General features: G+C 54.3%; 1 protein-coding gene across 1 annotated transcript; it reads right to left on the reverse strand.

Annotated features, from left to right (window-relative positions):
• Positions 1-11,538: 11,538 nt before the first annotated feature.
• ACTG1 (actin gamma 1) lies at positions 11,539-14,334 on the reverse strand. The gene is made up of 6 exons (XM_069482982.1): positions 14,252-14,334; positions 13,817-13,945; positions 13,483-13,722; positions 12,768-13,206; positions 12,474-12,655; positions 11,539-12,385 (listed from the first exon to the last, which is right to left on the reverse strand). Exons 2-6 carry the CDS (start codon positions 13,937-13,939, stop codon positions 12,242-12,244), a joined length of 1,128 nt encoding a protein of 375 aa, XP_069339083.1. The 5' UTR covers positions 13,940-13,945; positions 14,252-14,334; the 3' UTR covers positions 11,539-12,241.
• Between the last annotated feature and the right edge of the window lie 956 nt (positions 14,335-15,290).

A 15,290-nucleotide genomic window follows, 5' to 3' on the forward strand; every position in this document is an offset into this window, starting at 1 on the left:
GAACAATTGGATATATGGATGGAAAAAAAGAACCTATGCCCAGACCTTATATCTTACACAAAGTTAACTCAAAATGGACCATAGACATAAACATAAAATGCAAAATTCTAAAAGTTCTAGAAGAAAACTTTGGAGGAAATAGTCTACATGACCTTGGTTTGGGTTGGGTAATGAGTTTTTAGATACAACACAAAAATCATGATCCATGAAAGAAGAAATTGAGCTGGACTTTATTAAAATTTGAAACTTTTGCTCTCTGAAAGACACTGTTAAGAAAAATGAAAAAAATACCAGATTGGGCAACATAGTGAGACCTCGTTCCCACAAAAATTTTAAAAATGAGCCACGTGTGGTGGTGTGTGCCTGTAGTCCCAGCTGTTCAGGAGGCTGAGGTGGGAGGATCACTTGAGCCTAGGAGTTCCAGGCTGCAGTGAGCTGTGATTGTGCCACTGCACTCCAGCCTGGGTGACAGAGCGAGACCCTGTCTCAGGAAAAAAAAAAAAAGACAAGTCACAGACTTGGAGAAAATATTTCTGAATCACATAACTGATAAAAGTCTTGTATCCAAAATATATAAAGAACTTTTAAAACTCAACAATAAAAATATAACAACCCCATTATAAAACAGGCAAAAAATCTAAATAGACTCCTCACCAAACAAGATACACAGATGACAATTAAACATATGGAGCCAGACACAATAGCGCATGCCTGTAGCTCCAGCCACTCAGAGGCTGCAGTGGGAGGATCGCCTGAGGCCCGAGTTTGTGGCTCTAGTGAGCTATTGTCATGCCTAGGAATAGCCCCCACACTCTAGCCTGGCAACATGGTAAGACCCCACCTCTAAAATGTAAAATAAAATTTTTAAAAAATATGAAAATATGCTCAAGATAATTTGTCATTAGAAAAATGCAGAGTAAAGCAACAAGATACAGCTACACTAGTATTAGAATGGCTAAAAAATTTTATCTTGACATGGAAGTTCCTCAAAAAGTTAAAAATAGAATTACCATGTGATCCAACAATTCCACTTCTGAATCGAAAGCAGAATCTCAGCCAAAGCAATCAGGCAAGAGAAAGAAAGAAAGGGCTTCCAAATTGGGAAGGAGAAAGTGAGATTGTCCCTGTTTGAAGATGACATGGTCTTTTTTTTTCTTTTTGTATTTTCATAAACTTAGGTGGTACAAGTTGAATCATTACATATAGACTTGATCTTATATATGGAAAAAACTAAAGACTCTATGCAAAAACTCTTTAAACTGATAAACAAATTCAGTGAATTTGCAGGATAAAAAATTAATATACAAAAATCAATAGCGTTTCTATGCACAAACAACGAAGAACTAGCTGAAAAAGAAATCAAGAAGGCAATCTCATTTACAATAGCTACAAAAAATTTAAAATACCTAGGAATGAATTTAACCAAGGAGGTTAAGACCTCCACAAGGAAACCACAAGACGCTGCGGAAACTGCGGAAGACACAGATGGGACGAAGGGACTGAAGAACTAATGTTGCTAAAGTGCCCACACTACCCACAGAAATCTCCAGATTCAACGTGATCTCTATCAAAATACAAATAACATTCTTCACAGAACTAGGAAAAAAATCCTAAGATCTTTATGGAGCCACAAAAGACCCCGAGTAGCCAAAGCCACCCCAGGAAAAAGAGCCACGCTGGAGGCATCACGCCACCCATCTCAAAACACGCCACAAAGCTGTAGTAACCGAAACGGCACTGCTAACATACAGACAGACACACAGAGCGACAGGACACCACAGAGAACCCGGATATGAACCCACGTGTTTACAGCCAGCTGATTTTTGACAGAAGTGCCAGGAACACTCACTGGGGCTCAGTCTCTTCAAATAGTGGTGCTGGGAAACTGGTCTCCACGTGCAGAAGAGTGAAAGCAGACCTCCGCCTCGCACCCTCCGCAAAAATCAGCTCAAACTGGATCAAGGCTCTGAATGCAGGACCCAAAACGATTAGTGTAGCAGAAGAAAACAAAGGAAACACTTTAGGACCTTGATCTGGAGAAAGAGTTTGTAAATAAGACCTCAAAGCACAGGCAACGAAAGCAAAAATAAACAAATGGGATTATACCAAACTAACAATCTTCTGCACAGCAAAGGAAACGAGTGAAAAACAACCTATGGGATGGAGAAAACATTTGCAAACTGCCCATCTGACGGGGGCTTAATATCCAGAGCACACAAGGAACTCAAATTTCTCCACAGCAAAAACGGGCAAAAGATCTGGACAGGTATTTCTCAAAAAGAGACACACAATGGCCAAAAAATATATGAAAAATGCTCAACATCACCAATCACCAGGGAAATGCAAATCAGAACCACGGTGAGGTGTCACCTCACCCCAGGTAGGATGGCTATTACCAAAAAGACAAAAACATAACAGAAGCTGGCAAGGGTGCAGAGAGAAGGGAGCTCTTACACGTGGCTGATGGGACTGTAAACTAGCGCAGCCACACGGACAGCAGTGTCGAGGTCCCTCAGAAAACTGCAGATAGAACCACCCTCTGATCCAGCAGTCCCACCACTGGAATTTGTCCAAAGGGAAGGAAGTCAGTGCATCGGACAGACACCCGCACCCCGTGTTACTGCAGCGCTGCCGGCACGGCCAAGACACAATCGGCGCGAGCGTCCAGCAGCAGATGCGTGCACAGAGAAATGCAGTATACGCACCACGGAACACGATTCAGCCACAAAAGAGAATGAAATCCTGTCATTCGCAGCAACATGGATGGAACTGGGGGACATTATGTTAAATGAAACAAGCCAGAAAGAGACATTTGAACACCACATGTTCTCACTCATGTGTGGAAGCTAAGAAAAAAGTTGATTTCAAAGAAGTAAAAAGTAAAACAGAGGATACCAGGGGAACAGGAGGATCGGGAGAGATTTGTTAAAGGACACGAAATTACAGCTAGCTGGAGGGATACACCCCTGTAGGATGACTAGAGTCAACGTAACACATCATATAGCTTCAAAGAGCTGGCGGGAGAATACCCAACGTCCCCAACACAAAGAAATGATGGCTATGCTAATTACCCTGCTCTGAGCCACACACATTATATGTATCAAAACGTCACTGTGCACCCCAGGAATATGGACAGTTACTACCTGTCAACTGAAAAAATAAAATAAAATTCTTTAAAAAAGCAAAGAGCAACAGGGTCTCAAAGAGATACTTGTACACCCCTTTCATAGCAACATTGCGCACAATGGCCAGCGTGGAAGCACATCAGCGTCTGTTCACACAGGCGTGGACGAACAGGCGTGGCCTGTCCGTGCAGTGGGATAGTATCCAGGCTTGTGAAGAAAAGAAATTCTGGCGCTCCCCACCACGAGCCTTGAAGACAGTGCGCCGGGTGGAATGAGCCAGTCACAAAAGAACAATGCTGTCTGACTCGGGTATCTGAGGTACGCAGGGCGGTTAGGTTCACAGACACAGAACGTGGAGTAGTTGCTGGGGCCCGGGGGGAGGGAGGACGGGGCTGTTGGTTAGTGAGCACAGCGTTTCCGTTTTGCAAGATGAAGAACGTTCTGGAGATTGGTTGAACAACAGTGCGAGTACATTTACCACTACTGAACTGCATACTTAAAAGCGGTTAAGGTGGTAAATTTTATGTTATGTATATTGTACTACAAAAATTTTAAAAACTGTCAATAACAATTGTGGGCAAGGATGTGGAGCAAGAGGAACTCCCACGCATTGCTGGTGGGAATGCAGAGAAGCACAGGCACTTTGGAAAACAATTTGGAAATGTCTTACAAAGATAAAAATTCAGCGGTTATACTCCTGGGTATTTTGCCCAACTGATTTGGAAACTTATGTCCACACAAAAATCTCTGCAACAGTCCTGGTGAGGTGGTTCACGCCTGTAATTCAGCACTCTGGGAGACCAAGGTGGGAGGATCACTTGAGCTCAGTTTGAGACCAGCCTGAGCAAGAGCGAGACCCTGTCTCTACTAAAAACAGAAAAATTAGCCGGGCATGGTGGCACGTGCCTGTAATCCCAGCTACTCAGGAGGCTGAGGCAGGGGGATCACTTGAGCCCAGGAGTTTGAGGTTGCTGTGAGCTAGGCTGACGCCACGGCACTCACTCTAGCCCTGGCAACAGAGTGAGACTCTGTCTCAAAAAATAAATAAATAAATAAAAAAGCACAGGGGAAAACGTAAAAGAAGTTACCAAAATGCTAACAAATATTTACATTGATAATTATGGTAATTTTTTTCCTTTGTTTTTTGGACAGCATCTCTCTGTATTGCCCAGGCTGGAGGGCAGTAACATCATCATAGCTCCCTGCAGCCTTGAACCCCTGGGCTCAAGCGATACTCCTGTCTCAGCCTCCTGAGTAGCTGGGACTACAGGTGCCACCACAACACCCAGCTAATTTTTTTTAGTTTTGTAGAGATGGGGTCTTGCTATGTTGTCCAGGCCTGTCTCGAACCCCTAGCCTCAAGTGATCCTCCTGCATTGGCCTCCCAAAGTGCTGGGATTACAGACGTGAGCCACCGTACCTGGCATTTATTTATATTTTTCTGTATGTTCCAAATATACTACCTCTGTGATCAAACATAATGCATTACTTTTTATAACAAAGAAATATGTGTGTTGCCCAAAGGCAGAATTTCCTCTTGACTCTCGGGCTGTTCAGTCCAAAGTGACAAAGCCTTGCGGTCACAGTGAGTGACCACCGCCAAGGCGTCCTAGCCCTACGAGGCCATATAGGAAAGGCGCCCTTGTCCTGCGGGCCCCGGGATTCTGAGCTCTGCTGCGCCGGCAGGAGCGGGCAACCGCAAGAGCTGGGCCCTGTCCAAGCTGCCCAGCCAGGCCGAGAGGACAAGAAGGCGAAGTCCCCCTGCAGCGGTGGGCAGCCCCTCTTCCCACAGCCGTGGGCAGGGCCCCAGGGCAAGGGCGCTCCAGTCCTCCAGGGCCTGGGCACGGGCGAGCCTCTTCCCAAAGCGCAGGCTCTCCTGCCGGAGGCGCCAGGGCTGGGCTGCGCTGGGCCGGGGCTCACCGGCCAGGTCTGGGCCTTGGCCATGTCCAGGGAGCAGGCGGTGCTAGTGGGACGGGTGAGCCCCCGGGGACTCGGAGGCCTCTCCACGGCTCCCTCCACCCGGCCGCTTAACCTCAGCCTCTGCCCTGGGGAAACCAAGTCACAGGAGGGGGAGGACGTGAGGTCCCACTGTGCACCTCCCTCAAGGATACCCCACCCCTCCTACAGCTGGCCGAGGGCCCCCCCACACCACCTTCCTGCAGCCCCTGCCCGAGGGGCTCCTTGAGGCGGCTGAGCAGAGCTGAACTGCTGGGACCTGCGGAGAGACTCGGCCCGGGAGGGCTCTGGGCAGGCAGGGGCTGGGCCGCAGGACACAGAGCAGGGGCGCACCGGCCGGGGCAGCCAGGAGTCGGGCCTTGGCTGGGATCCCAGGCCACCTCGGACCCCACGGGCCCTTCAGCACCCCCCAGCCTGTGGCCATGCCACGTGGGGTCAGGTGGGCTGGCCCAGGGTGGGAGCCAGCTCAGACTTACCCTGGGTGGGAAGCTGGACCACCTTCGGGTGACCACGTTCAGGCAGCTGGAGGCCACCAGGGGCAGCAGGGAAGGAGGCCGCTGTCTGCCTCTCCTCAGAGGGGACCTCACTGCCAGCTGCTGGCAGAGGCCCGACGCCCAGAGGAGAGAGGAGGGGAGGGACGGAGGGCGGGACAAGGCCCGTGTGGCGGGACATCAGCGGGGTCCAGGAAGACAGAGCCGGCCCACAGCCTGGCTCCTGCCCTTCCCTGCCCAGCCGCCTCCGTGGTCACCGGCGCATGCTCTGGAGACGAAGTTCTCTAAGCGGGTTAAGCCCAGGGATCAGTTGAACCTGAAGAGCCGCCCCCGCACCTGAAAGTCCTGGGCTCCTGTAGACCACCCGTCCTGCCATGGGGCACAGGCAGGCCTCCGTCCCCTCCTGCTCTGTCCTGCTTCCTGGACTCTGAGTGTAGGTGTCTCCCTGGGCACCGCGTGGTCTTACTGCCCTTAGAGGCGGGACTGAGTCTCAGCTATTTCCTGGGAGGCTGCACCTGAGCCTGGCAGTGCTGCGAGGGGGGAGAGCAGCTGGGCAGGACACCCTCTAGGCCGGCAATTACCCAGAAACGGAGAACAGGTGTCAGGGAGGCTGTGGCGAAACTGGAACGCTTGTGCCGTGCTGGCGGGAACGTAAAGTGGCGCGGCTGCCGTGGGAACAGCCTGTTTCCTCAGAAGGGGAAACGGGACTGCCATGTGGCCCAGCAGCGCCACGTCGGGGCACGTCCCCAGGAGGACGGGGAGCGGGACGTGAGCAGGTGTCTGTGCAGGGATGGCCTTCACGGCAGCATCACTCACGACGGTGGCAGGAGGAGCAGCACCTCTGCTGCCAGACCAGTGGGTGAGCGAATGTGGTGTAGACATAGAAGGGAGTGTTTTTCGGCCTTAAAAAGGAAGGAAATTTGTTACTAACAGGTACAGAGTTTCAGTTTGGAAGGTGAAAACGTCCTGGAGATGGGAGGTGGTGACGTTGCACAGCGTTGTCAATGTTACTGACTCCGCTGAACCGGACACGTAAAGGTGGTTTGGAAAGCTGGGTGTGGTGGAGCATTCCCATAGTCCCAGCTGCTGGGAACACTGATGTGGGAGGATTGCTTGGGCCCAGAAGTTTGAGGCCAGCCTGGGCAACATAGCAAGACTCTGTCTCTCTAACAAAACAAATAATAATAATAGTTAAGAGTATAAATTTTATGTTATAAATGTTTTACCACAATTTTTTAAAAAAATCTTGCAGACCAGGAAGGGAGACAGACAAGTAACCCAGGTATGGAAGTGGTGGGATAGGTGCTCCAGCCGGAAAGACTGGGCTATGTAGGGATGCTGTGGACAGCTGCACAGGTGGTGCACTGCACAACTCCGGGGGATGCCATTCATATAAGTATGATGCTGTATTAGCAGGAGAGGCTCAGTTATGCTGCATAACAAGTGACCCCACAATCTCATTGATCTACAGCAATAAGGATTTCTTTCTTTGTCAAGCTGCATGTCCATCCCGGTTGGCTCTGATGGCATCTCTCTGGCCTCCAGGCTGTTGGAGAAGCCTCCCTCTGAAACACTGTAGTTCCAAGGCAGAAAGAAAAGAGCAGGGCCACCCCCACATTGCCCCCTAAAGCCCCTTCCCTCTCATGTCCCTGTGTGAAATATGGCCTGTGGCCAAGCCCACCAGCAATGGGGCGTGGAGCGTAACTTTCCCAGAGAGGTGCAGTCTCTTGAAAATGTGAGCAGATCCCCAGGAATCATGCACCATGGCCACCAGAGGCCACCACCAGGAGGGCCCCCAGCAGGGAGCAGCACTGGGGGGCAAGCTTCCTGCTGGGAAGGACTCTGGGTGGCACGCGGAGGTGGGCCTTGGGGCACTCTGTGCGCGGCAGGCGGCCCCGGCAGGTGGCAGCTCACAGGCTGCCCTGAGAACAAGCTCCGGGAGCTCTCTGTCGGGGCCTCCAGGCGAGGGTCCTAGAAGCCACAAAGTCTCCATCATCAGAGACCAGCCTCTCCTCTGTGAGCCGCTGAACTCCGTCCCCGACGTGGCCTCCACCCTCTGTGAACACAGTAGCCACCTGGCACGACAGGGTCTTGAACTTGAAATTGTGTCCGGTGAACACAACGTCCACTGCTTGCTGGGGACGTTGCTCCGGGACTGGAGAGGCCCTGGCCGTGTGGACGGGCTCCGCAGGCGGGAGGGTGGGCACCCTCAGAGCCGCTGCTCCACTCGGAGAACATCCTCCCCTCGCCCCACCGTCCGCACCCTGGCAGCCCTGGGGAAGGGGAGCCTTCCGGGGATACACTGAGGTCCTCAGCATACAGGACACTTCTCAGAGGAGGCATCTCTTCCAGAAGCTTCCATTAATTAAGCTAAGTGGCATTTAAGACATTGATGTGCACCCAGACTGTGGTCTCTAAACACCGTTTCCCACGGCAAGGCCCCAGGATGGCAGATTCCAGGTGTGGGCAGGAAACCCCACAGCGCCCTGTACCCCCCAGAACAGGGATGTTGAAGGTCACGCGCACAGTAGACAGACTCAGACGCCAGCCGGCAGGAGAAGGACGCTTTGAGAGCCAATAAGGCCAAAATTGCAGTGGATTGAAACACAGCAAGTGGGTGAAAAGTCATGAGTTGACAGTAATGCTATAAAAACTAGCAGCCACTTTGGTGCTAGGAGACCAGCCCATTCGCCTAGAAGCTGGCGCGTCGGGTACAAGAGTCAGGCCCGAGTTTGGCCTGAGCTGGTCTCTGCATAAGATTCCAGCCAACAACCGAGGAGGGACAGCTGGGAAGTCGCCCTTTGTAACTCCCAGTGATGGCAGGTCTAGGCCGGTCGCCGACGGCTGCCAACATCACCAAACAGATTGGACCAGGCTGTGCCCATCCAGAAAGCTGCTAAAACTTCACCTGCTAAAACGAAAAGGAACCTGAGGCGGATTCAAAGGACCAGTTCAACATTTAAGGCAAGGTCCACCTGCAGGTGTACAGGAAATGCAAGGGGCTGGGGACACGTCAAACCACACCCAGGATGCCGCCTGCGAGGTCCAGGGTAGCTGGACTCCCAGAACAATGACCTGCCTTCGGCAAGTAACCTGCAAGGAGGGGGAGGAGGGGCAGCCTAGAGGCTAAAGGGATTCGGCCGGGCGCGGTGGCTCGTGCCGTAACCCCAGCACTCTGGGAGGCTGAGGTGGGAGGATCGCTTGAGGTCAGGAGTTGAGACCAGCCTGAGCAAGAGCGAGACCCCGTCTCTACCTAAACTAGAAAAATTAGCCGGGCACGGTGGTGCCTGTAGTCCCAGCGACTCAGGAGGCCGAGGCGGGAGGGTCGCTTGAACCCAGGAGTGTGAGGTTGCTGTGAGCTACGATGACACCACTGCACTCCAGCCCAAGTGACAGAGTGGGCCTTTGTCTCAAAAAAAATGCATAACATAAAATTCATGGTTTTAAACATTTTAAGTGTACAATTCAGTGGTATTAAGTATATTCACAGTGTTGTGCAACCACCGCCTCTATCCAGTCCCAGAACGTCTTCATCATGCCAAACAGAAACTCTGTACCCAGTAAGCGGCCATTCCCGGTCCCCTTCCCTCCAGCCCCTGATCTATTTCCTGTCCCTCAGGACTGGCCTGTCCCGGGCGTTTCATGCAGCTGGAGTCGCACGATGTGTGCCTTGCGCGCGTGGCCGAGTGGCTGAGCGTGTTTCAAGGCCTGCCGTGCGGAAGCGCGAGGGCGTGTGCCATCGTGCGGCGCCTCGCTCTGTCCTCGTCAACTGGTGGACGCGTGGTGCTTCCGCCCTTTGGCTATTGCAGGTCGCGTTGCTGTGAGCACACGCACAGGTTTGTTTGAGTAACTGTTTTCCGTCTGGGCTCTGTCACCTGTGAGTGGAATTCCTGGATCCTATGGCGAGTCCCTTCCGTTAAGTAAACTCCAAATCTTGTTCCACAGCAGCCGAGCGCTCCATTGCTGCACGTCCTCGCCGGCACTTAGCATTTTCCATTTTTGTCTGCTTTTATGGCCGTCGCCATCGTGGTTGTGATGTGCATGTCCCTAACGATTAGCCATGTCAAGCATGTTTTTATCTCTGTTGACCATTTATTTGTACATCTGCTTTGTTTTTGTTTTTTTTTTTTTTTTTTTTTTGGAGCAGGAGCCCTGGAGCCTACACTACTGTTGACACTGGAACTGCAGCCTGTGCACATCCAACAGCTGCCTGGGACCCAGAGCTCCTGCCCCTTGTACATCTGCTTTGGAGGAAATGTCTATTCAAGTCCTTTGCCAATTTTTACATTGGGTTATTTGTCCTTTCAGTGAGTTGTGGGAGTTCTTTGCAGATCCTGGATACTAGATCCCTATCAGATTTCTCGCACATGTTTTTATTTACATAATGGAGCCCGAAATACAGCCCAGCCTGTTTCTTGAGGCCCGGGCGGGCTCCCCATCCCCCACGTTGCACTCACCCCACAGCCTGCAAGCCCTTGTCCGGGAGTCTCTCTAGGATTCACGCCCAGGGGTGAGGACACACTCATGATCCTAATTTCCCCGGGAGCTGGCACACACGCATTGGGATGGCTGCAGCTCACGGTGCTCCCGTCCCCCATGCTCTGGCCAACGGTCGGAGTTATCCATCTCCCGATATCTGCCCGTCTGATAGTTACAAACTGGTACTAATTTGTTTTAATTTGCATTTTCTGATGCCTAGTGTTAATGAGCACCCATTTGGTTAGCTTTTCAGGTTTCTTCCATTAAGTTGCCTATTCAGTTGCTTTTCCCATTTTTCCATGAGGAACTCCCTGACTTCTGATTTTAGTTTTTGCATATTCTAAACTCCTGTTTTAGACTTTGAAGACACTTCTTCCCAGGTACCTGTTAACTTTGTCGATGACATTTTTTTGTAGTAGTAGGCAAAAACTATTCCTACCTTGCTTTAATTTAAGCAGATTCAGTTTTAAAAGTCATGGTAGCTACAGCTGATGTCTCTTCCCCTGAAGCTCCACCTCTTGTCTCAAAGCTTAGCACTGTGGTGCACTCAGCTCAGAGCCACCCAGAGAGGAGTTGCTGACAAAGGTAGCATTTGCCACATAGATGAGATTTTCCACCCTAGAGAAGGCTGGGGGCAGGTGTCCCTGTAGCCAGCCTCCCTTTGGCTGAGGGGAGGATGTTACCTGGTAGGCTCGGGGCAGACCTCTAACCTCACAGTATGTACCTTCACCTGCTTGCTGTCCCTAAAGTGCCTCAAAAAAAGGCCAGTGTGGTCCATACTGCAGAAATCTTGCTCCAGCACAGAAAGGAACAAGGGCTAACATGTGGCACCTACTGTGTGCGCAGCAGCGTTTCCGGAAGTGTGTGCACGGAGTTGAGCTACTTGCAGACAGGACGGGCAGTGTGCCCCCATGGAGAAGCCACCTTTACTGGAGGGAGACAGAGCAGCAGCGAAAACAGCCCCCTGACCAGCCTTAATATAAAACCTTCCCTATGTTCCTCCAAATCCTTAAACTTTTTCAACTTGTCTTGTAAAGAAATCTTACCTCCCTGACCCAACCTCTAAAAGATGAAGTTTTAAAATGTGAAGTGGCTGCAGAAAAGCAGGGTCCACCCTGAGACCAACCAGTCCCACCCAGCCTGACAAGACAGCAGGACCGCAGCACGCAGGTCCCAGGCTGTCTGAACCGGCCGGGCTGAACCAGGCTCATGGCAGGTGACACACCTACCATTTTAGCCAGGACTCAGTAAGTCTAGAAGCCACCTCCAATCCTAAGTGCCCCTGCCTGAGCTCCTTGTGGCTCCAAGCATTTCTTGGCAACATAGCCTTCAAAACCTCCCCCAGGCACAGGGAGCAGTTGGTACTCAGTAAATTCTAACAGCCAACTGACTAGGCCTCCTTGCTCTTAAAATTCGGAATCTTACAGCAGCGCAGGCCGCCCTCCCAGCCCGCCCGCGCCCCAGACAGGAGCCAGCCACTTAACTGCAGCACTTTTATTTTTCCTTACACAATGACGTGTTGCTGGGGCCTAATGTTTTCACGTAACAGTAGAAAACCAAAATTTGTCATCTCTTAAAGAATTGAGAATTGCGTACAAAAAACCTTACATAAATTAAAAGGATGAATAAATTTACAGGTGTAAATGCAAACTGCTTCCAACTCAAGCCAAGTAACCGCCCGTGGTGTTCCCACAGGAAAACAGGTAAGACAGGAAACTGGGTCCCCGGGCTTGGACTCCTCCAAACCCTGCTAGACCGGCAAGACGGAAAGGACTGGTTCAGGACTCTTGCCGGCCCCTAGGGAAATCCCGGAATGGTCAGCTCTGACGCACCGATACCCTGCACACGCCGAGGCTGCTGGCCGGATTCCCCAGGCCACAGGTTTCTCTTCAAGCATGTTCTCACCTCAGCCACGAGGTGACTGAGCCACAGGTCTTAAGGGTTCAAATCAAAGACATGTACAGGGTATTAAACAATCAAGGGAACAGTAAACTTGAATACAAGGTCAAAATCAGCAACAAGTTCTACAATCCAGTGCTGATACCAGATACAAGCTTCAAGGACAAATTTCTTTTCAAAGGCTTATTCCAGTTTCGTGAGGCTAGCATGAGGTGTGTACATTTGCCAGAGCAAATCGATACTTCTGAATCAACTCATGCAGCAAATGCTACGCATCTGCTCACAGTCCACTTAGAAGCATTTGCGGTGGACGATGGAGGGCCCGGACTCGTCGTACTCCTGCTTGCTGATCCACATCTGCTGGAAGGTGGACAGCGAGGCCAGGATGGAGCCCCCGATCCACACCGAGTACTTGCGCTCAGGGGGCGCGATGATCTGCGGAGACAGTCAGGGTGGCCTCAGCTCACACCGCCTCCCAGGCAAGGCCTCCCCCGCCAAGCATGCCACCCGCCACCCAGCTCACCTTGATCTTCATGGTGCTGGGCGCCAGGGCGGTGATCTCTTTCTGCATCCTGTCGGCGATGCCCGGGTACATGGTGGTGCCCCCTGACAGCACCGTGTTGGCGTACAGGTCCTTGCGGATGTCCACGTCACACTTCATGATGGAGTTGAAGGTTGTCTCGTGGATGCCGCAGGACTCCATACCTAGGGAGTAAAGCACTCCCTCAGCGGTCCTGTGTCACCCAAGGTGTTTTCCCAGGTGAGACGGGGGGGGGGGGGGGGGGGCATTAACTCACACTCCCATCTAGACACCTACCCAGGAAGGACGGCTGGAAGAGCGCCTCTGGACACCGGAACCGCTCGTTGCCAATGGTGATCACCTGACCGTCCGGCAGCTCGTAGCTCTTCTCCAAGGAGGAGGAGGATGCGGCGGTGGCCATCTCCTGCTCGAAGTCCAGGGCAACGTAGCACAGCTTCTCCTTGATGTCGCGCACAATCTCCCGCTCGGCCGTGGTGGTGAAGCTGTAGCCGCGCTCCGTGAGGATCTTCATGAGGTAGTCCGTCAGGTCCCGGCCAGCCAGGTCCAGACGCAGGATGGCGTGGGGGAGAGCGTACCCCTCGTAGATGGGCACCGTGTGGGTGACCCCGTCTCCAGAGTCCATGACAATGCCAGTGGTGCGACCAGAGGCGTACAGGGACAGCACGGCCTGGATGGCCACGTACATGGCGGGGGTGTTGAAGGTCTCAAACATGATCTGGGGAAGGACAAGGTCCGCTCAGTCAGAAGCAGAGACCCGCGGCCACCCCATGCTCACACGCACAACATGCCGGCATGCCAGTGTGATGTGTGGAGAAAGAAAAGAACGCAGGCAGAAACCAAACGAGAAACCTGGAGGCTTCAGGGAGGAAATGCCAGGAGAGGAACAGAACCCTGGAAACAGCGAGAGAAACACTTGAAAATCCGGAAAATAAGGCCGAGTAGAAAATGACTTGTGAAACGGGCGGACACCGAGCATCCGGCCCGGCCTTACCTGGGTCATCTTCTCTCTGTTGGCCTTGGGGTTCAGAGGAGCCTCAGTCAGCAGCACCGGGTGCTCCTCGGGAGCCACGCGCAGCTCGTTGTAGAAGGTGTGGTGCCAGATCTTCTCCATGTCGTCCCAGTTGGTGACGATGCCGTGCTCGATGGGGTACTTCAGGGTCAGGATGCCGCGCTTGCTCTGGGCCTCGTCGCCCACGTACGAGTCCTTCTGGCCCATGCCCACCATCACGCCCTGCAGAGGGGGGTCGTCAGGCTCGCCGCGCCCCCAGGGCGCAGGCCGCGCCGGGGCCTGGGGCCCGAGGAGCAGCGAGGCGCCCTTTACTCACCTGGTGCCGGGGGCGGCCGACGATGGAGGGGAACACGGCTCGGGGGGCGTCGTCCCCAGCAAAGCCAGCTTTGCACATGCCGGAACCATTGTCAATGACGAGCGCGGCGATTTCCTCTTCCATGGCGATCTGCCCGACAGAGTTACCAACTTAGGTGGGGCCCGCCCTCCACGAGGAGACACTCTCCCCGGGCCGAGGACCCGCCACCCCTCGCAGTAGCAACCATCTGGAACCCACGGCTGGGCCTTCCGCGTAACGCCCCGTTCACGACTCCGCACTGCGGCCGGGGCTCCGCCCTGGGCCCCCCCACCCGGGCCGCCCTTTGTTCCGGCGCGGCGCGGCCTCCCGGGGCGAGGGATCGGGGTCCGAGGGCGGCGGTCGGGGCGTCCGCTCGGACCTGGCGGGGGCCGGGTGCGGGAGGCGCGGGGCGCTTACCGGCGGAGGAGCGGAGCGGCAGGAGGACGCGGAGCGCGGACAGGCGGCAGCGAGTGAGACCGAGCGCGGCCTCCCCCGCCGCTATTTAAGCGGGAGCGGGGCGCGCGCGCGGCCCGGCGGCGCGCGCGGCCCCAGAACATAGCCATATATGGCGATCTTGCCGAAAGCCGGGCGTCCATTGGCCCGCCCGGCAAGGACACGTGGGGTCCCGGCCCGCACCGCCCCTGCCCGCGCCGCCCCTAACGGCCCCGCCCGCGCCGCCCCCGCTCGCCGGAGACCCTGCGCGGGCGGGCGGGGTGCCCGCGGGGGTCGCCGGGAGGGCCGCGCCGTGGCCGTCCCGGCCCGGGACTACGCGCAGTGGGGGGGGGACCCAGCTGCGCCCCGAAACTGCCTGGCCCAGGGCGGGCGGGGCCTCGAGCTGGGGTGAGTCCCCGCGGCCCGGCCCCTCTGGGGGCTTCGCTCTCCGGGACGCCCCCCGCGCGCGTTCCCTTCGGGCTCTGCAGGGTGTCCAGGCCGCAAGGGCGGATCCCCGCGCCGGTGCGGAGCCGGGGCAGGGGCGGGGCGGGGTCCCCGCGGGCTTCCTCCCGTAGCTGAGCCTGGAGGCGCGGGGTAGCTGCGGGGAGCCGTCCACCTCCCCACGGTGGCGATGGGAAGGGGCTGCCGGTCTCCCCGCGCAGCCGCCGCCGCGCAGGCCCCTCGGGGGTTGGAGGGGCGCGCTGCCCGCTCCCCAGCGTTCCGGAAGCTGGGGCCCGTTTCTATCGGACCCGACACGTCCTGCCCCTCAAGCCACAGGCCCGGTTATCCCTAGGCGCGGGCTCCACTCAGGGTTTCGGGTCACCCCACTGTCTTATCCACTGAGGGGGCAGTGGGGGGCGGGGGACTTTGTTTCGTTCTGGTCACCTGTGGACATTGTAGGGAAACTGTGACAGGGAAAGGGAATTCTGACTTTCCAGTCTTGGATTGGCTAAAGGAGAGGGGTCCTCTTGTCTGTTTATGATACTAAGAAAGGGTCGGGGTCTGGCCTGGAGTGGGATTGGGC

Source organism: Eulemur rufifrons, chromosome 9 (assembly GCF_041146395.1).
Source record: "Eulemur rufifrons isolate Redbay chromosome 9, OSU_ERuf_1, whole genome shotgun sequence".
Taxonomy (NCBI): domain Eukaryota; kingdom Metazoa; phylum Chordata; class Mammalia; order Primates; family Lemuridae; genus Eulemur; species Eulemur rufifrons.

What these genes read in the sequence shown, in the direction of transcription:
- ACTG1 (XM_069482982.1), bottom strand. Translation starts at nt 13,939, where the DNA reads ATGGAAGAGGAAATCGCCGCGCTCGTCATTGACAATGGTTCCGGCATG. An exon ending in TCGGCCGCCCCCGGCACCAG is followed by an intron (nt 13,723 to 13,816) that starts GTGAGTAAAGGG and finishes CCCCCTCTGCAG; the next exon opens with GGCGTGATGGTGGGCATGGG. An exon ending in CCAGCACCATGAAGATCAAG is followed by an intron (nt 12,386 to 12,473) that starts GTGAGCTGGGTG and finishes CTGTCTCCGCAG; the next exon opens with ATCATCGCGCCCCCTGAGCG.